The sequence below is a fragment of the Podarcis melisellensis genome (genome assembly GCF_964234715.1).
Source record: "Podarcis melisellensis genome assembly, chromosome: 3".
Classification (NCBI taxonomy): Eukaryota; Metazoa; Chordata; class Lepidosauria; order Squamata; family Lacertidae; genus Podarcis; species Podarcis melisellensis.
This window is the reverse complement of record NC_138530.1, coordinates 110,935,080-110,955,537: the sequence shown is the minus strand read 5'-3', so window position 1 is coordinate 110,955,537 and position 20,458 is coordinate 110,935,080. Positions and strand designations below refer to the sequence as shown.

Sequence of the window (20,458 nt, the reverse complement as noted above, 5' to 3'; positions counted from 1 at the left end):
GCCTTACCAGGATTCAAGTTCAGCTTGTTTTTCCTCATCCATCTCAACATTGCTTCCAGGCACCAATCCAGGGACTGCATGTCTTCTCCCAATCCAGATGTAATTGAGAGATAGAGCTGAGTATCATCAGCATACTGATGGCACCTTGCCTCAAAACTAATGACCACTCCCATCAACTTTAGATTTGCATTTCTCAAACTACAGCCCCAGTTTCTTCCAGTACAATAAACTGCTTTTGAAACTTGGGAGTTTCAAAAGCAGCTTATGGTATAGTGGTTTGTTCTTTGCAATGCAAAAGAGATGCCTCATTCAATGCATTTTGTCAAGGGTAAGGTAGATTTCTGTTTTATAGCCTTAACTTTTACATATTTGCTAATGTCAGAGGTGGTGTAAAATCTATTTACTATAAGTAAATATGCCTGTTTAAATTAAAGCCAGGGCACTCAATGCTCAGAGCTTCCCTGGTGTTTATTACTTGGGGGGGGGGGGTTTAGATTTATTTGAAAGCCTATGATCCATTTTGAAACTTTAAAGTCTTATGATTTTTAAACTCATTTAGTTTATGACCAGGATGAATTATCCTTAGGTTGCCTCTCTGTTAAGTATTTGTGACCTGGGTAGACTTAGTGGCCTGCCAAATTATGTAATCTGATGTTAAATTGTTTGGCTCATTAACAACTGATTGGGATTATGTGCTGTACAAGTTAATAAATCCTTAGTAGGGCTCAGTCCTCAACATCAACTTTTCTTTAAACAGTAACACTTTTTACTGTTTAAAAAATAGACATCTATTTTTCTTTAAACAGTAACACTTTCTGTCCACAATAACAGAAGAGCTATGTAATAGGCTCATCATAACTGCCTGCACTATTCAACTTCTTTTCATTCCAAGTTAAGTATATGAGACTTGGAATGAATCATTAGAAATAGTTGCAGAGAAACTAATTGATTCAACGGCAAGTTACGCACAATAGATCAGTAAGCTTTTTCAAACTCAGCAGTGAGAAACTTATGCTTAAAACACTGAATCAAGTTCCTCACTTGTATTCCAGTGCCAGATTTGTGGTTCTCATTTTTTGAGTAGTGTATTGGGAGTGGCTTTGTACAAAAAGCGATTAACACTGAGAGCACTCTGGGCTCCACTTTCAAGGGCTCTGTTCTCATTTATTTCCTTTCGGAGCTCATAAATGCTGAAGTGGTTAGACCAATGAAAGTTACTAGATAATTGCAGCACTAAGAATTGCTACTCTGCAAGCTCCATTTCGTTGGGGCTGTTGAAAACTCCAGTAGATTGGCGGATAAAATTAGTTGCATTTTGGCCCCGTAAGAAATCAACTAGTTTTGACAAATTTAGGATCCGTTTACATCAGTGAGATTCAAGAGCAACTAACTTGGGGTTGTCAACACCAATGTTTACTGTATTGCCTTTTAATTTGCATAGTCCACATGCAATACCCTCAAACAACACCTGTCTCATTGCATACCTGTTATGGAGATAATCTGAAAAACTGAGGGAAATTGGGTTCTAAACCACTCTCCTCAGGGTCACAGATGGTTTTATTTGGGTGTTTTTGGCTGGGTGACTCAATTTTCACTTTCTTCCATTCCCCTATCCATGCCCACTACTTCCTTGATGCTCTCATTTCTTCCTTGATGCTCTCATTTCTTTCTGCCTGTGCTCATAACTAGTTCCTGTGAGCTCCTGAACGGAGGTTCTCCCCTCCATCCCGGCCTCTGATCTCTCATGATTTGCAGAAAACCAGAAGACTGCACAAGCAAATTTATAGTTGCTTGACTTGCCTACTTCATAAGTGGGTTGTTTTTGTTTTTTTGTTTTTTTTTAAAAGCTGTCTGTGCACATGCATTGGCATAAAACAGCGGTGGCCAACTCCCAAGAGACTGTGATCTACTTACAGAATTAAAAACTGGCAGTGATCTACCCCCATTTTTTTGGGGGGGGTTTTCAGGTCAAAGTTGTTGAGATTTTTTTTAGGGAGGAGGAAAGCCCCGTTTTTAAGGATGTTTGGGGGGAAAAGAGGAACAGACACTAACAAATTGCGGGGGAAACAAACAGCCTCACTCAGTAAATGCCATCTTCCATTCTGCAGATGTTGCAGCAATGGGGGGCGGGGCAGAAATCAATTTTAGCACTGCTAAGGAAGGGGACCCAGCGATTGACCGCGATCTACCAAAACCTCCCGGGGATCTACCAGTAGATCGTGATTGACTTGTTGGACATCCCTGGCATAAAATAATCAACAAATTAGACACATCCAAAAGGGAATGCCTATTAGTTGTTTCCCATGCACAGATTCAAATATAGGCATGTGTGGACCACACTAGCCTAATGTGAATGGAGAGAGAGTAGATTAACAGCTAATTCATGCTCAAATGTGGACAATCCCTTGGTGTGAATTCAACCCAATTTATGCTTCAGATAGCGTAGGTTAATTGTAGTGTTTGGTGGATTCAGCCCTTGATTGATGATCTGGCTAAGCAGTTTGGAATGGGATTAGATGTTTTTGGTTGCTTGCCTTTGGTTATCCACTTTAACATACTAATAAGTTACCTGCGTTCAGTAACTTGTGGCATCTAACTGCTTCTTCTCTTCCTTCCTTTTTGTCATCCTGCAGTGTTCTGTGCCAAGGTCTTTGTGGCTAGGCTGCTCCAACCTGGTAGAGAGCATGTGCGCACTGAGATGCCTGCAGAGCATGCCCAGTGTCAGATGTCTCCAGGTGCCTTTCTTCTTTCTTGTTGTAAATGTGTTATGCTTATGCTGTTAAAATCTCGATGGGTTCAATTTAAATATTATAGCCTTCTGAATGTTTTCTGTATGATCCTCTTCAGTTTTTTGTAGGAGCCCTCCTTAAGAGGGCTCTGCATGATAAAACTCCTAATTTGAAAGTAGTACGCATTTTGTTCTACCTGTTGCCTCCAGTTGCGATGCAAATAAGGCTTGCATGCTGCCTGTTTTTGTTTGTGAGTTTCCACAGTAAAATCATGGGAATAACTGATGAAGGGTGGTGTGAAAATACAAAATAAACAAATAAATCTGCCAAGCAAATACAATGATACATCAGTTTAATTCCTTTCTCGACTGCATTGAATCCTCCATGTATACAGCAAATCTTCCTGAGAAAGTTTTTGTAATGTTCAGAGAGAAGAGATTTTTAGATGGAAGAAATCAGGGACTCTCTTGTGCCAGTGTTCAAATTCTTACAATAGTGCTAGCATGGAACCCACTTAAATGGCTTGAGTTTCTTTCAAATGGATGAATTTATTTCTTTTTAATTATGGAGCTTGAGAACATGTGCAAATAGCAAGATCACTAGCTCTGATTCTCTTCACAATGGTACATTTAGTTTTGTATAGGTATTGCTAAAGAATAGCATATGTTAGTGGTGTTTCTTAATTTTTGAGGGCTTCATTTGTGGACATAGCTGAACTAAGTATGGCAAGTGATTAGTAATTTATTTGGGCCACTGGGATCATTTTAAATTGTCTCTAGTGGCCAAACTCAGTGGCTTACCCACCAGTACCTTTGTGCACTTCTCGCTCTGGGATTTCACTATGTGGGCTTAATTGGTCTTTCCCAAGTATGAGAAATAACTTTCACATAGGTTAGGCCACAGGCCATGCAGCAGGTGGATGGGACTTATATTTGTGCTTTGAGATTTGAGGCAGCCCTGTTCTCTCTCCCTCCCCAACCCCTGTACCTCAAAATGCACAAGGTGAATAACTAGTGTTTTTAGGTGTGTTTTTTCTGTTGACCCTAATAAATATCATAAATATGAGTTGCCCCAAGTCTTCTGAAACATGAATCCTCTATGCCCACAGAGAATTGTGGAATGTTGATCATAATGTAAATCGTAATTCTCTATGTTGGATGCAAATTGTATGTGACATACTGGATTTGACAAGGTGATTTGGTATGTTTCCTGGGAATTTAAGGATACAGCCCTCCTTCTTCCATGAGTCATACAGTATAGTGAGATAAAGAAATCAAATAGGTTTCCAGTCTAAATTGTTAACCAGAGCACAACAAAACGCTAACATTTGTTTACTTTCTCTCTAGCTATTTGCACCTAGATTGTTGATATGAGACTTTACTAAAAAACAACAACAACCAGACAGTTGGTGTTTTTTGTGGATGCTTCCACCAGTGTCATGCCTTAGTACCCATATCTCAAACACCCTATATTATATGACCTCCCTAGATAGTGGCAGAACTAAAACCTTTAAAATACAGTGGTACCTTGGTTTACAACCATAATCCGTTCTGGAGGTCTGTTTGTAAACCAAAACAGGTGGTAACCCAAGGCGCACTTTCACTAATGGGGCCTCGGAAAAAAAATTGTTCGTAATAAAAAAAAGGGTTGTAATCCAAAAAAAAAAAAAGGGGTTGTAATCCAAAAAAAAAGGTTGTAAACCGGGACACGCACTTCCAGGTTTGACGTGTTTGTAATCCAAAACGTATGCAAACCAAGACTTATGCAAACCAAGCTACCACTGTACAGCTATTGACCCTTATACAGTAGTATCTCGGTTTACAAACTTAATCCATTCTGGAAGTCCATTCTTAACCAAAACCGTTCTTAAACCTAATGAGGCCTCCCGCTGCCGGTGCCCTTCCACCATTCGGCTTCCGTTCTTAGACCAAGGTAAAGTTCGCAAACCGGGACACTACTTCCGGTTTTGTGGAGTTTGTAAACCGAATCGTTCGTAAACAGGGCTGTTCTTAAACCGAGGTACCACTGTATTTCATTTAGTTATCATATTCTATGTAAATAAAATAGATTTCCTTCTGTATATTCTCTCTTCAGATGGCTCTCTTCAGTAAGTTTATAGAAATGTTAAAGCAGACAGAAAGCTGTCCCCTTGTCATTCTTAACATCACTGGGATAGCTCAGATAGTAGATCATGAGACTTTTAATCTCAGGGCCATGGGTTTGAGCCCCACATTGGGTAAATAGATTTCTGCATCGCAGGGGGTCGGACTAGATGACCCTTGTTGTTCCTTCTAACTCTATGATTCCATTGCAAAAATGCTTATCAGCAGTTAGGTTATGTGTTAGAGAAATGCAAATATAATCCATTATTTGGTATCTTGATATGGTATAAATATAATACCACACTATCTCTTGAGAGTAAGTGTACAAGGTAATGTTTGAGTCTGCTTTGTAGCACTGGTAGCCTGCACTGAAAAGTACACCTTATGCAAAATGTGCACAATGTATAGAAAATAGTGGCAAAGGAGTAAATAAATAACTGATGGTATATATTTGAACTGACGCCTTCTAGCTGTGTTAAACATCAGATAATAAACTTGTTACATATCAAGGGGAAAAATATTCTCTATTTTGAGTCATTACAAAGGAAATAGTAATCTAAGTATCCATTTTGGGGTTGACCACTAGAACATTTATCCATCGGATGGCCAAATCTTTGAAGACTTCTTCTGTTGGTGTATGGGAGGCTTTCCTTTTATGTTAATTTCCTGACTACTATAAATTCAGCAAACCTCAAAAATTGAATTAATGCATACCAGGCAGTTACAGGGAACCAGGCAGAGGGCCTTCTCCATAGGGGCGCCCTCCCTGTGGAACACCCTCCCTTCATATGTCAAGGAGATAAAGAATTACACAACTTTTAGAAGACATCTGAAGGCAGTCCTGTTCCGGGAGGTTTTGAATGCTTGAAGTTTTTATTATGTTTTTAGATATGCTGTAAGCCTCCCAGAGTGGCTAAGGAAACCCAGCCAGATGGGCGGAGTATAAATAATAAATTTGTTATTATTATTATTATAATATCATTTATTGAATCTGATATGTGTTGGACTACACATGATAAATCCACCCTTGATCATTACCTGAAAATGCATGAGCCTGCCCTTGAAATATGTATGGCTGTGTTATATGGTGGGAGTCTATTGCAAGCATGCTTCAGAGTTTGGGATGCTATGGATGACAATACAGGACTGCTTAGCAATGTGAGATTGTATGCATGAAAAGCAACCTTCTATTATCATTCTCCTTCTTTGTAAATGATTATCTTTTTATTATAATTGCTTAGCTATGTACCTAAGCCTTAGCTCTCATCATCACTCTTATCTGTGAGCTTCTGTCATATTTGTGTATTAAATAAATTGATCTTTGTACATGATGCTCTGTACATAACAATGAAAGTGTCATTTGACTGAGAGAAAACTACAGAACCAGAGTTTTTATGGTGTCATTCTCTGTGGTGTAACATGGAAGTGTTTTGAGACCTTTTCTGTGTGTTTTTAAAACACACATCTGCAGAGTGGAGTAAATTGTGAAGATGGCCAGCTATTCAGAATAGTAAAATTCAAAGAAGATTATTCCCCTAAGGATCTTTCGAAATTGGGCAAGAGAAAGCAAAATAAAATTCAGTGCTGATCATAAATAAATGGCATTTGGAACCATTATTCCTACACATTCACCCCCAAGTGCACACACAGATATCTTAATTGACTTTAACTATTTGATAAATACTTTGCAGTCATTTGAAAATGTCAACTGAGCAGTGTGAAAATGTCAACTTTGAGCAGCGTGATAATGAAGAAAGCAAACGTAATATAAAGAATTTAAGAACAGATAAAAAGCAAGAAATTGCCATCTTAGTTGTAGATTATTGGAATCGTAGGTACAATTTGGCTACATGTACCTGCATTTCATTGACATTGCTTTACCTCCAACAGTATATCATATAATTGGGAAAATTATGTTTAAGAAAGGCAGGTTAAAATGATAATCCATTTATAATGGAGAAAAACTTAAAAGGTGATAAATTTGCTTTTGAGGATGTGGTAGGTGTTTATAAAATTGAATGGTGTGGTGAAAGTGAGTTGGGGAGAGCTGTTACCTCAAAATGCAAGGATCCAGGGTTAGCCACAAGAATTGTCTTGACTGCAAATTGAGCAGCAAAATGTCTTCAGTGTCACAGGAAGCTATGGTAGACATTGGGATAAACAACTATAAAAATGTTACATCAATACATAGAAGTTATAAACTCTGTTAATCTGGAAGCAACCAGTTTCCTCCTTGCCCTTCCCTTATTTGTTGTTGTTACATTCCTCCACTACCAGGCAGTCCCCATGGCTCTGTTTCTGTGGCTTTAGGCGTTTTTGGTTTTTTAAAAATGTGTTTAAAAAACGCTATCACTTGAATGCAGCACTAAGAAAACTCTCAGTTCTGGTTTTCATTCTGTCAGAACCGACTGTCTCTGGCACAGTGGAGCAGCTTAGATTAACTACCTCTTAAACTCATATTTTGCTGGGGGTCGAATACTAGGTTTTATTCTTTTGTTATGTAACAGTCCAGTCCAGTGGGGAGTCAGGAGGGGTATATCAACCACACTTCCATTTTGTAAGAATTTGCCTCCATTGTAATAAGGAGGGGGGAATTGATTAGCCTAACCCTGGGGCCTCTTGGAAGTACAAAGGAGCTTTGCATCCCAAGCCATCATTGATCTGTCCCTGCCTCCCTAAACACTCTGCTTGAGGGCCGTTCCACAGGCATACCAGGGGCCTTTGCAGTGGGCATTGCCCACCCAATGGTGAAACTCCTGCCTCCTGGCAGACATGCACCTTCTTCCACATATACTGGTACCTCTAGTTGGGATCACGATCTGTTCTGGAGTGCCGTTTGCACCCTCTGCGCAAGCACGGAGTGCGATAGAGCGCTTCTGTGCATGTGCACGTGGCGAAACCCAGAAGTATACACTTCTGGGTTTGCGTTCGCAAGCCGAAAAGATGCAACGTGACCCTAACGCAACACGAGGCATGACTGTACTAACTTGCCCTGGCTATGTCAATTCTTTGGGGTGTTTTTAGTTCAGTTACTTCTTTAGTTTTCAGTTTTAGTGGGAATTTCTAAATTAAATCTATATTGCCTTGCTATAACATGAGCTGCCTTGTGAAGGCTTGGACACTGAAGGTCAGGCTACAGATATTTGGATAAATAAAAAGTATGTGCCTATTTTTTCGTTTTATAGCATTCTACAGTCCTATTGCAAGTCTTGATGGCTATTAATCTCTGTACTAGATTTGTTACTATGTCTGTGTTGTCTCTGAGCTCTTAGCCCTTAAATATAAGGCAGTCTTGCGAAGAAACTTTCCTCCCCCTCCAAAACAAATCAGTGATCCGCCTGCCCTTGTCATATTAAGGTGATCAGTTTGGGTGGTACTTCACATCAGAAGCTAATTGCAGTGCTGTTTTCACACTCTTTGATCTGGACTATATAGTTACATTTATTTCCCATGCTGTAATGTGCCTATGTGAAAGACAGAGATGCAATTTTAAATGCGTAGCTTTTTTAAAAAAATGGTTTTTGGCCATACTAGAAGATGGATATACAATTGCAGGCATCACCTGTAATGAATAGACAAGTTCTATCTCAAGCACATTTTTAGCCCACCCACCATTTCCCCACTTGCACTTTAAAAACTTTTATTGATGTATGGTTGGAAAACCTTGTCACTTGTCAGTTGCATCAGTTCCAGTTTCTTCTGCCACAGTTGAAGCTGCTTGGAAATGCAGGTGGATTTTGTTTTTCCTGTTCAAAAGGTCATGCACACTGCTGCTCAGCAATACTTTTAAAAAGAAAAAGAGAGATAAGTCACTGGTGAATCTGATTTCAGCCGTTTCCGCTGAGCAGAAGTTGGACAATGAACTAAGGACTCAGCTAGATTGGTAAAATAAAAGTGTTTTATATGTGTTGTATGCGATACAACACTGTGACACCACATGGTGCTGTGGAACCCCGTCTTTCCCTACCAGATTTCCCTATATGAGTTAACAACATGTTTAACTGAATTGCTTCTTTGACGTCTCTGGATCCAGCCTAAATGGCAACGGGGCGCATTAGAAACATCTATGTTAGATTTCATCAGAATCCAGATTGGTTTTTACCAGGCTAGGTAGGTGGGAAAGGAATGGTTTTATCTGCAACAGCTGAAAGGAATCTATTTAATGCAGGGAAGATAGTAAGTTATGATCTGGCTAGTTTGCATTAACAGAAATGGTGAAAGATTCCTGAGTGATGAAAACAGTAAAAGGCGCGAGTGATTTTCAGCACCAGAAATACTTTTTTATTTTCATGAAGACTTTTTGAAGCCACCATAGTTTTTCTCTACCAGCTAATACTCTCCAGCCTCTTCCAACTGAAGTTTGTCCAGTCTCCTTTTTGGTCCTGTTTCAGCATTAGATCATATGCCTTCTGGGCAGCAATTATATTAGTTTCATGGCTTTGCACACACCTTAGTGCTAAATAAATATTTTAAAATAGTAAAGTGCTGTAAACAGCAAAGAAATACAGGAATTAAATCCAAAGCAAGTAGTAGTTTTTATCCTTGGTTTCGAGGTGTGTGTGAGTAAAGTTGGGAGGTGCTGAGTGATAACCTGGTATTCTACCTTGTAGCTTACTTGATGTTCTACTGACCTACATTTGCCTCAGCCGTTGCGTGACAAAACTAGGTCAACTTCAGTTTCAGTTCCTAGGTTTTGTCCCATTTGGGAAAGAGGTGTGTTGCTTTTCTTAAGTTTCAAATACTACAGAGAGGAAGATGACAGTAAGCACATGAATAGAAATCTCTGTGCACTGAAAAAGAAAAGAGTATTTTACAGGTGCTCAGGAAAGATATTTAGTCTTAATCTAAGTTTGCGTACATTGTGTATGTAGAGTTTTGTGAGAATGTATTTCTTTTAACAGTGTTTTTCTTAAAAAACCGTCAGACTTTGAATGGTAAGGTCCCATATTGTTCCCCAAAATGGTGAAAAGTCTCTCACTTTAAATTATTGCAACAGTATCTGGTCCGATCATATTATGCTGAACAAAACTGAACTGCTGTTATGTCTGCCCCATTTGGCTGACTGTTTGGGCAGGAAGCATGCTTTTATATGGCTCATTCATGCTTCTCGCTCGCTCATGCGAGACCCTGGATGAATGAATGTGCTTTCCCCACCCCAAAGGCTTTGATACCGTGGTGAGGGGCCCTTCAGCACAGTGTTGTTTAGGCTGACAATTCTCTTTGCACTTTGTGTTTCTATGTTTGTTTGGTGCTTGCTCCCCAAATTAAAATAGAAGGTTGAAGAAATGTAAAATTTAGGAAGATAAAATTGACTGTAGACCGAGGATAAAGATTAGGAAAGAGGTAAATTGTTTTAGGGAGAAAAGGTCAGTTTTGTTCATAGCACCTTTTATTTCACTGGTTTTGGCCATTGTGATATAATGGGTAGTGTTGGACTTCGATTCAGGAAACATGGGGATGAAATCTCCACTAAGTCATTTCACCATTCCCTTTCAGTCTGAAGATCAAATGAAAGAGCCCGGTATATGTTGCCCTGAAGTCATAAAAGCTTGGGTGTGATTCGGATGTAATGAACTGGATAATGGGATTGCAGTCGAAAATGTACTTTTATTGGATAATGTTAAGGGACTTTTAGACCTCTACCCCGTCCCCATTTCTCAACTACAAATATGACTACTTCTTCTTTTTTCCAATAGTTTGCAAGCAAACATGATATATGCTGTATACAGAAAATTGGATCCATTTGTGTCCTCTTATCAGTTGTGACAGAATTCTCTTTGAACCAACAGAGGCTTCAGTGAATGGGAAGCGGGGTGGGTACAGGCAATTTTCTCTGATCCCACCTTCCCTCTTGCAGCTCCCTTTGCCATGCCAATACGTTCCAGAGGGTTGGGGGACCCTTTGGAACAGCAATGAGACGTGATGCAAGGGCCTGCAGGAGAAAAGACGGAATTTGTGAACCCCCCTTTATTGTTCACAGGCGCCTCTAATTGATCAAAGAGCCTTCCATCAATGGTGTGACACAGTTGGATACAACCCAGAAAGCTTGAATTTAATTCTTTCTCTTCTACCTGCATTTGAAATCTCATGTCTGTCAATCCCCTCTTCTGTGTTCGAAAATAAAACTTTGTAAAGGCTTGAGGTTGCATTCTTCTGTACTTTGAAGACTGGTTAGGGTGTTAATATTTATAAAACCTATTTAACTATATCTGTTGGATTTAATATAAATGGCTAAAAGTGTTACTTATGCTTTTGGGATTCGTGTTGCTTTACTGAGTTAATAATTTCAATTCTCAAGAGACCCTTTATTCCTGTTTGCTAGGAAAGGCTGCATGGAGTGAGTAAAACTTGCAGTTAGGCATTTCCACACCATTCTTTCTCATATAATCATGCACCAAAAATTAAGATTATTCAGCACTTACATCACATTTTTAATTGCAGGGAATCTGGTTTTGAAAAGGTCATGACATCCTGGATTTTGTTTTTCCGCATGTTGTAGGATTTTTTTTTAAAACAGTAAGGTGCAGTTCTAAAAGGCACATGTTTTTGCCCAAGCTTTCCCTGACCTATAAGATCAGACCCTATTTTTGTCTATAAATTTCCTGAATTCTTGTTTGGGTTCTTATATGCTTTTATAAAACTATTTTGCTGGTTTTATGTTGTATATTGTTTTAATTATATTCTTTGCAGTTTTCTGTTGTACAGTATTGAGATATTTTTAAAAATATTATAACCGTTTATAAATGTTTTAAATAAAAATAAATATTTTTTCCCCCTCCCCTCTTGTTTTCACCTGTTGCCTAAAAATATGTAATGGAGACACCAGACAAGCCTCTACTGGGCGATCAAAGCAGTTTCTGTGCCAAAACCAGGCTTAAAGCCCCATTGACATGGAGCTACAAAATCAGTTGAGGAAAATAAGTTCTATCCCTCGCACTTCCAGTCTGCAAGATTTGTTACAGGTTTCTATGTGACAGCTAGTGCTGATGCCTGTAGTTGCAATGACTTGCAGCACAAAAAAATGAATTCTAGTGCACATGCTGTTTTGCAGATCAGGGCCATTGCCTGGAAGCTTTTCAACATTATGTTTCAATTGCACTTCACGTGTTAAAAGTATTTTGCAAGCCTTAGGGCAGGCATGGCCAAACTTGGCCCTCCAGCTGTTTTGGGACTACAATTCCCATCATCCCTGACCACTGGTCCTGTTAGCTAGGGATGATGGGAGTTGTAGTCCCAAAACAGCTGGAGGGCCGAGTTTGGCCATGCCTGCCTTAGGGCTTTAATCCAGCCTTGGGTTCAATTTTTCCACTTATTCAAACTTCATGCATTTGGGGAAAGTGCTTCCACATCGTACGCATAAGAGTGGCAGTGTCACCCTCAATTTCAGGGGGTCATCACCCTTGGGTCCCTTTGCCCAAGGAACCAGGTGGAGGTGTTTGGATTCCACCCATTATCTCTCTTGATGGCAGCAGCTCTTCTGGTAAAAAGTGCCTTTGGAGACTAATTGCATAGATAGTAAGGAAGAGTTGCTACTCCGGTGAATACAGTGGTGCCTCGCAAGATGAAATTAATCCGTTCCGTGAGGCTCTTCGTATAGCAGTTTTTTCGTCTTGCAAAGCAAGCCCATTGACAGCTTAGCGGATTAGCGCTATTAGCGGTTCAGCGGCTTTTAGCGATCAGCTGTTAAGCGGCTTATCAGCGGATCAGCTGATAAGCGGCTTAGGGAAAGGGGGAAAAAACCGCAGGAACTCACAAGACATTTTCGTCTTGCGAAGCAAGCCCATAGAGAAATTCGTTTTGCGAAGCGCCTCCAAAACGGAAAACCCTTTCGTCTAGCGGGTTTTCCATCTTGCGAGGCACCACTGTAATTAAATGTGTGTTTATAGGAAGCCTGGTGCAAACAAAATGGCAGATTTTGTGTTTACTGTCAGCCAATGAATAGCGTTGGACAGTAGCCTTTGAAAGCAGTTGTTTATTTTGCTTCAAAGCCTTAGGGAGCTGTTGTGTACAAGAATTATGAGAAGGAATGAAATCAAAACACTGCATGGGAAAGTATATCATGTTCACAAATCGTTCAGATTTTTCAGGTCGTGGGGCCAAAACAAGCTGCTTAAGCATATTGATTAAGCTTCCTTGGCATACTTTGATCCATGTCTCCGCCCTATTGATGAAGATTGTAAGAAATTAGGATTGGCAGATCACAGTGCCTGCCACTGAGGAAGAGAAGAATAATGGAAAAGGAGATCAAGAACCAGAAGACACAAGATAGCTGAATATAGATTAGCAACACAGCACATGTTTCAATATTTGGGCTTAGAAACAAGGTGGTTCTTGCACTACATATTTTAGGCAGTCTGCAGATCCTAATACTTGTTAGTGCAGCTTTGCAAATACCTATAGGATATGAGCCCACATATTCCTATTGTTCAGTAGGAGGTTGTGGCCTAAAAGAAACAGAAGTTTTCCGGGTCCAAGACCATTTTTCCGGGTCCGAGACAATGTTTTGTTTCGGCGGTGACATTCCCCACAAAAGCCAAACAACTCCACTCTAAGAAGCTTAACAACTTTGGGTGATCTCTGCAGAAAAGCTTAACAACTCAAGGGCAATCTCCCCCCCCCCCCCGGAAAGCTCAAGAACTCAAGAAATACTGACTTTGTAATTTTTGCTTCAAAAAAAAATAAGAATAGGGGTCGTCTTATACATGGGGGCATCTTATACACAGAAAAATATGGTAACTTTTGCAACAGTTATGTGGCTGTTCTTTGAATACCAAGCCAGAGGTTTGGAGAAAAAAGGAAATTAATCTAGAACAAATTTAGATAGAAGACAAAGTGAGGGAAGATGTATTTTCTATTGAAAGTGCAGAGAAAACAAGAAATAGTGGGTTCCGGTGGAGGGAGGAAAATAGAGTGTCTGGCAAATTTTGAGAAGTATATTCTCAATTTAGTCTTAAGACGCAGCATCTGAGGAGAGCCCTTGGCCGGTATGTAGACTCAGGATCCCAGCTCTTGTTCTTTACAGGTAGACTAGTTTGGATGAGGTATGCTTATTGATACTTGAAAATGGTAGATCTTAACTAAGGCCTGGTTATTGATTTTGACATGTTAAATTTTAATCTATAATGTGGTTTTCCTGCTTAGTTGATCCAGTTCTAGATTTGATGAGGTATTTGTGGATACCTTGCCACTCTTCAGTTGTATTCTTTATCATAAGATAGTACAATAACTGATGGTCTCTGTAGCTAGTCATATAAAACATTTAATAGAACAACATGCTTAAGATTCACAAATGTGCTAAATAGTTTTTAGCCTATACAGTTCTGTTGTTATCCACAAAAGATGAATAGTTAGTACCTTTGGTTTGCTAAATGCGCTTCCCTTATCTCACTTCTATATTTTTCATGATAGTTTGACAAGGATCCTTCGTTATTTCACTTTCCAGAGGCCTTCTTGCCTTTTACTTCCTGTTGTTAGATCAGATGGTGCTAGTGCTGTGCTGGCCACAGAAAGTAAGAATTCCGTAATTTCTTGTGGTATTTAATAGACTTACAAATGGCATTCGTCAGATCGCCTAGGGCAGGGGTGCCCAAACTTTTTTCAAAGAGGGCCAGATTTGATGACGTGAACATGCGTGAGGGCCGATCAAAGTTGTTGAGCTTTTTTTTAGGCTTAAACTGCCACAGGGGCCGGATAAAACCAGCCAGGGGGCCGCATTAGGACCCCAAAACCGACTTTGGACATGCCTGGCCTAGGGAGATTTAAAATTACATCCTTGATGTACGGATAGATTTGTGTGCATGCAGTCTCCAGGCTGCTGCCCTTGTGTTTTCCCCCAAGTTGTGTTGTGCTTTCATGATTGATGATACGGTCTTCTCCCTTGCCTTAAAGGTAAAGGGACCCTTGACCATTAGGTCCAGCCGTGGCCGACTGGGGTTGCGGCGCTCATCTCGCTTTATTGGCCGAGGGAGCCGGCATACAGCTTCCGGGTCATGTGGCCAGCATGACAAAGCCTCTTCTGGCGAACCAGAGCAGCGCACGGAAACGCCGTTTACCTTCCCGCCGGAGCAGTACCTGTTTATCTACTTGCACTTTGATGTGCTTTCGAACTGCTAGGTTGGCAGGAGCTGAGCCTGAACAACGGGAGCTCACCCCGTGGCAGGGATTTGAACCGCCGACCTTCTGATCGGCAAGCCCTAGGCTCTGTGGCTTAACCGTCCCTTTACCTTAAAGGGCCACATGCTAAAATGCTGAAGGGAGTCAGAAAGCCTCACAGTGGCAGCAGTATGGTACCTGCCTTGGGATTTCTTCCTTCCAGTCATGGAGCTTATATCTCTAAGTGTGGGGAATGTGTCTTGTTCTCACTTAGCAGGCACTCTTTGGGGAGCAGTCTGGTCCATTTAGGGAAATTAAACCTCTGCATTCATCCAGACCATTTACTGCCCTTGCACTGGACATGTGCATGGTGGGGATTGGTTACTTTCCTCATGGTGACCAGGAGCCAGAAGCTCTTCGTATTTTAGAAAGCGAGGTATCAGCCATATTTGCAATCAGTATGGTGTCCTGTCCAATGTGGTGTCCTGTCCCATTCAGCAGAATTCATGTGGGGTGTGGGGAGCATTGAGTTTGGGCGTAGAGAAGTGTACTTGGAAGAGGAGGCAAGGAGGCAAAGCTAGGGTCATTGGAGGAAGAAGGGCAGGCAGTCAAGGAGTTCAGGGCTTACGGCTCCAAATAATTGCTTGCAAAACTGGCATTTAAATTTGTACTTTATGCCTTAAAATACTGTACATAACAGATCATGTTTGACATTTCAGTTAATTACAGTATAAGTGTGTGTGTGTGCGCGCGCTGTACTTCACTATTCCCAAGCTATTCCCAAGCTATTCTGCCATCCAAACGAGAAATAATATCTTGTACAGTCATACCTCAGGTTGAAGTAGCTTTGGGATGAATATTTTCGGGTTGTGCTCCACAGCTACCCGGAAGTAACGGAGCATGTTACTTCCGGGTTTCGCCGCTTGCGCACGCGCAGATGCTCAAAATGACGGCATTCGCAGAAGCGGCAAAACGCAACACGCACAGATGTGCAGTCGCGTGTTACGTTCGCTTCAGGATGTGAATGGGGCTCTGGAGTGGATCGCGTTCGCATCCAGGAGTAACACTGTATTTCTGAGGGTGTTTTTTTCAGCTTACTTCCAATTTCGTGTGATGCCTCCTTCCCTCCTATTTTTTCCTGTTCCCATCAGCTCCCTAACTGGTGCCACTACCTTAGTACAGCCCTTTATTTTATTTGTTACGTTTAGGTTTTTCATCTAGTCAACATACTGTGGCCAAAAGCTCTCTACAGACTGTTTTCTTCTGCCACCTTCTCTCTTCTTTCGTGTGACCAGGTTCACAGTTCTGTATGAAAACAGAGAGATTTCTTTTTTTACAGTAGATCATGTCCACATTACAATAAATTTAGATTAATACAGTTTGAAAGTTCAGTTATTAGCTGCTAATATTATTACTTGATTATGACACTCTTCACAGCATTCAAAAATGTTCACTCTTCGCAAATGAATAGAGACTTAAATTAATTCTAGAGGCTGTTTTTAGGGAACATTGTATTTGCTTAGGTACATAGTAACACGTTTCCTCAGATACAGTGGAGCACGGATAATTATTTTTCCTAAAAATGAGTAACTAGATGAAATGGAGAGGTGCTCTCCAACCATATGATATGAATATCCTTAGACCTTAGCAGTTCCCCTCTCCACATCAGTTGTGTTCTTCAGAAAGGTGCTTCCTTTTGAATGAACAAACAGCTAGTTTTATAACCAATCTCATTTCCACTGTCTTCTGTGTTACTGTAATTGAACCTTCCTTGTTGTCCTTAAAAGCTTAACTAGTCCAGGCAAGGCCATGATTACAAACAAAACAGTGCAATCATGAATATCTCAGTAAAACATAAACTTGTATTTAGACAGTTTTTTAAATAAGCATAAATTAGTGCATTGTAGCCATAATTCTTTAGGCTGTGGAAATGTTTAATTGCCTTATTTACTCTCAACATGGAATAAACGCCCAGTCTCTTTAACTGGTTTTGCCTGATTCTTTTATTCTCTCTAGCCTGCAGTCATACAGTATACCAGGGCAGCCCAACATTTCATACCAAGTGGGCCACAAGAGTACTTGGGACATGGAACTTGCAGGCCGCACACTGCCTTGTCTTGCGTATGTGGGGTGTGGGGGAGAGCAAGCTCAAAAATTGATGCCCATCCCCACAAAGCCCTCATGCAGCCTTCCCAAAACTGGTTAAGCAAGGTGCTGGGCTTTGGGTGGGAGGCATGAGGCTCTGGCAGGGTCCTAGAGCCTCCCCATCTCCTTCCCAAAGCTGGGAATGCACCAGCTAGGCTTTGGGAAGGGTGTGGGAGACTCTATGAGCCCTCCAGAACCCCCACACTTTTCTCAAAGCACAGAGCCTAACTTACCTGGTTTTGGGAAGGCAACACGAAGGCTGCAAAGCTGGGGTGGCTCAAATGTTACTGAGGGCTGCCAAAAAACGGCCTCAGGGGCTGTGCGTTAGACCACTTTTCAGTATTCTAAGAGTCTTGATATCTTAAAAAGCAGAGACATCACCTTGCCAACAAAGTTCTGTATAGCTAAAGCTATGGTTTTCCCAGTAGTGATGTATGGAAGTGAGAGCTGGACCATAAAGAAGGCTGATCGCCGAAGAATTGATGTTTTTGAATTATGGTGCTGGAGGAGACTCTTGAGAGTCCCGTGGATTGCAAGAAGATCAAACCTGTCCATTCTTAAGGAAATCAGCCCTGAGTGCTTGCTGGAAGGGCAGATCCTGAAGCTGAGGCTCCAATACTTTGGCCACCTCATAAGAAGAGAAGACTCCCAGATGTTGGGAAAGATGGAGGGCAGAAAGAGAAGGGGACGACAGAGGACGAGATGGTTGGACAGTGTTCTCGAAGCTACCAGCATGAGTTTGACCAAACTGCGGGAGGCAGTGGAAGACAGAAGTGCCTGGTGTGCGCTGGTCCATGGGGTCACAAAGAGTCGGATATGAATAAACGACTAAACAACAACAAAGAGTCTTGATAATTCCATTATGAACACACAGAACTAGTCAGATAACTCAGTAAAGCACTGTGATTTTTGGCTGAAGGAACTCCTATGCCTCCCCATTCCTGCTGTTCATAGGAACACTGCAGAATGTCAGAGTAATGCCTAGCATCCATTAGTTCCAGGGCTTGGCTATCACATTTTAATTGTTGCCTCTCAAAATCCTGATTTTTTGATTTATTTATTTTTAATTTTCCTCCCATAGATAATCAGCCCTCTCTTGAGCCAGAGGCTGCTGTGCTTTAAGCCAGTGGTTCTCAAAGGGTGTGGCACATCACACTGGTGTGGCAGGAGAGGATGGCAAGTGTGGTGGGAAGATTCAAGGATAGTCAGAGAAACTTTAAACATTTCAGTACAGTATGGTATAGTGTCAAATTAAAATTGTGTGTGTGTGTGTGTGTACATACACACAACCAGAAACAGTATCCATGCCTTTTCAAGATCATTGCTATAGTTCTCCATGACATATTGTTGTGAACACGGATTTTCAATTCTGACGAATATGAGATTACCTGGCAAAAGCAAAGTCACACCTCTCATTGAGTTTGTATACCTACTTAAGGTACATATGTAAGAGGCTTATTTATTTTTTGAGAAACACTGCTTTAAGCACACCTTGATCTCAACATATGGAAACAGAAGGGATCAAAGTAAAAGCCCTGATATGATGAAAAGTTCTTCCAAAGAATTGTGGAGTACTTTCATTTTGCTCTTAATTGATTTCGCTCAGGTATACCCTTCTGGAAAGTCTAGCAAATAAATAATGCACTCTTTTAATTTATTTATTTTATTAAATTTCTATTCCACCCTTCCTCCCAAAGGAAGGAACAGTGTCCTTTTAGATTGCAGTAATAGATGGATGGGTAAATAAAGAATAAAAGTTGCTTTATTTTCATGATTGAGCCGCCTCTTGCAGAATAATTTATTTCTTTTTTGACATACACGTAAGCTATATTTGGGCAGACGGGTAAATTTTGAGTGGGTGCCTATAAAGCTGGTTTTCCTAAATAGGCCAATATTTCCCGCAGATTTCTGGTGTTGCAAGAACAGAGCCCACAACTGTTGACAAGAGGAAGAAATGTGTTGGGGAATCAACCACAACTCCATTTGGGACTGTGATTCTGGTTTGGCTTTAAGGAACCCTCTTATGGCCAAATTACATAAGATGCCAGTCTTGTTTCATCAAACATGCTTAACCTAGCTGTTGTTATTTTGACGAAAAAGCAGCTACAGTGTTACCTTGGGTTAAGAACTTAATTTGTTCCGGAGGTCCGTTCTTAACCTGAAGCACCACTTTAGCTAATAGGTCCTCCCGCTGCCGCCACACGATTTCTGTTCTCACCCTGAAGCAAAGTTCTTAGCCCAAGGTACTATTTCTGGGTTAGTAGAGTCTGTAACCTGAAGTGTCTGTAACCCAAGGTACCACTGTATAGGGTTCAAATTAGGCCTCTCACCAGTTTTCTGCTGAAGCCTCCGTCCTTCCTAACCTGACTTCTTTATGCCCCGAAAGGTGTTGTTTTACATTAAACCGTACTCTTGGGGAGCAAAAACAGCCAGGAAGGAGTGGTTTTCATTAGAAAACCAACAGGGGACCCCAGTCAGGAGCATGTTCTGTGTTGCAGCCCTGGGGCTGCTTTTTCTCCAGAAAGGTTAAAAGCATCTTTTCTGTCCAAGCTGAGAACCTTTATATTCAACTTGAGTGTTTTTTCAAATCTGAGTGTCCCAGTTTATGACTCATGTTTTATTGTACTGTATACCTGCCAGAAATTACCAATTTTGATGCAGCTTTTGTTGTTTTGTATTTTCAGTGTTGTGGTTTGTTTGTTTATTTTGTGAGTCACTCAGAGAACATGTGCTGTTGGGCCACTGTACAAATGTAGACAATAAATAATACCCACAAAAAAAAATACCTACGGGACTGCCTCACCTGGTATGCTCCAAGGCGGACCTTAAGGTCCACAAATGACAACATTCTGGAGGTCCCAGGTCACAAGGTGGTTAGATTGGTCTCAACTAGGGCCAGGGCCTTTTCAGTACTGGCCCCGACTTCGTGGAACACTCTGTCACAAGAGACTAGGGCCCTTCGGGACTTGACAACTTTCCGCAGGGCCTGCAAGACAGAGCTGTTCCACCTGGCCTTTGGCTTGGAATCAGTCTGACCCTTATGTTTCCCTCCCCTTATGGTCTTGATTTATTGGCTATTTTAAATGAGGCTGCATTTTAAATTGCATTTTAACCTGTATTTTAAATAGTTTTTTTTTTTTGTTCCCCTCCTCTCTTTCCCCCATATTATGTTTTTACTGTGATTTTATTGGTGTTAGCCACCCTGAGCCCGGCTCTGGCCGGGGAGGGCGGGGTATAAATAAAAATTATTATTATTATTAGCATGATTGTTTTAAGCACATGACTAACTTCACATGTAGTTTGACCCTTAAAGGTAAAGGGACCCCATACCATTAGGTCCAGTCGTGATCGACTCTGGGGTTGCGGCGCTCATCTCGCTTTATTGGCTGA

The 20,458-nt window shown here is 40.9% G+C and overlaps 1 protein-coding gene across 5 annotated transcripts in view; it reads left to right on the top strand.

Annotated features, from left to right (window-relative positions):
* Window positions 1-20,458, top strand: part of FBXW11 (F-box and WD repeat domain containing 11) — a 97,777-nt gene that overhangs the window by 37,074 nt on the left and 40,245 nt on the right. For 2 of the 5 annotated variants that reach the window (XM_081906292.1, XM_081906291.1), the window contains one exon: window positions 2,634-2,735. The exons of the other annotated variants lie outside the window; for them this stretch is intronic. In XM_081906292.1, coding sequence (XP_081762418.1) covers window positions 2,685-2,735 — 51 coding nt within the window. In that variant the 5' untranslated portion in view covers window positions 2,634-2,684. The remainder of the gene's footprint in view (window positions 1-2,633; window positions 2,736-20,458) is intronic. 5 annotated transcript variants of the gene reach the window in all.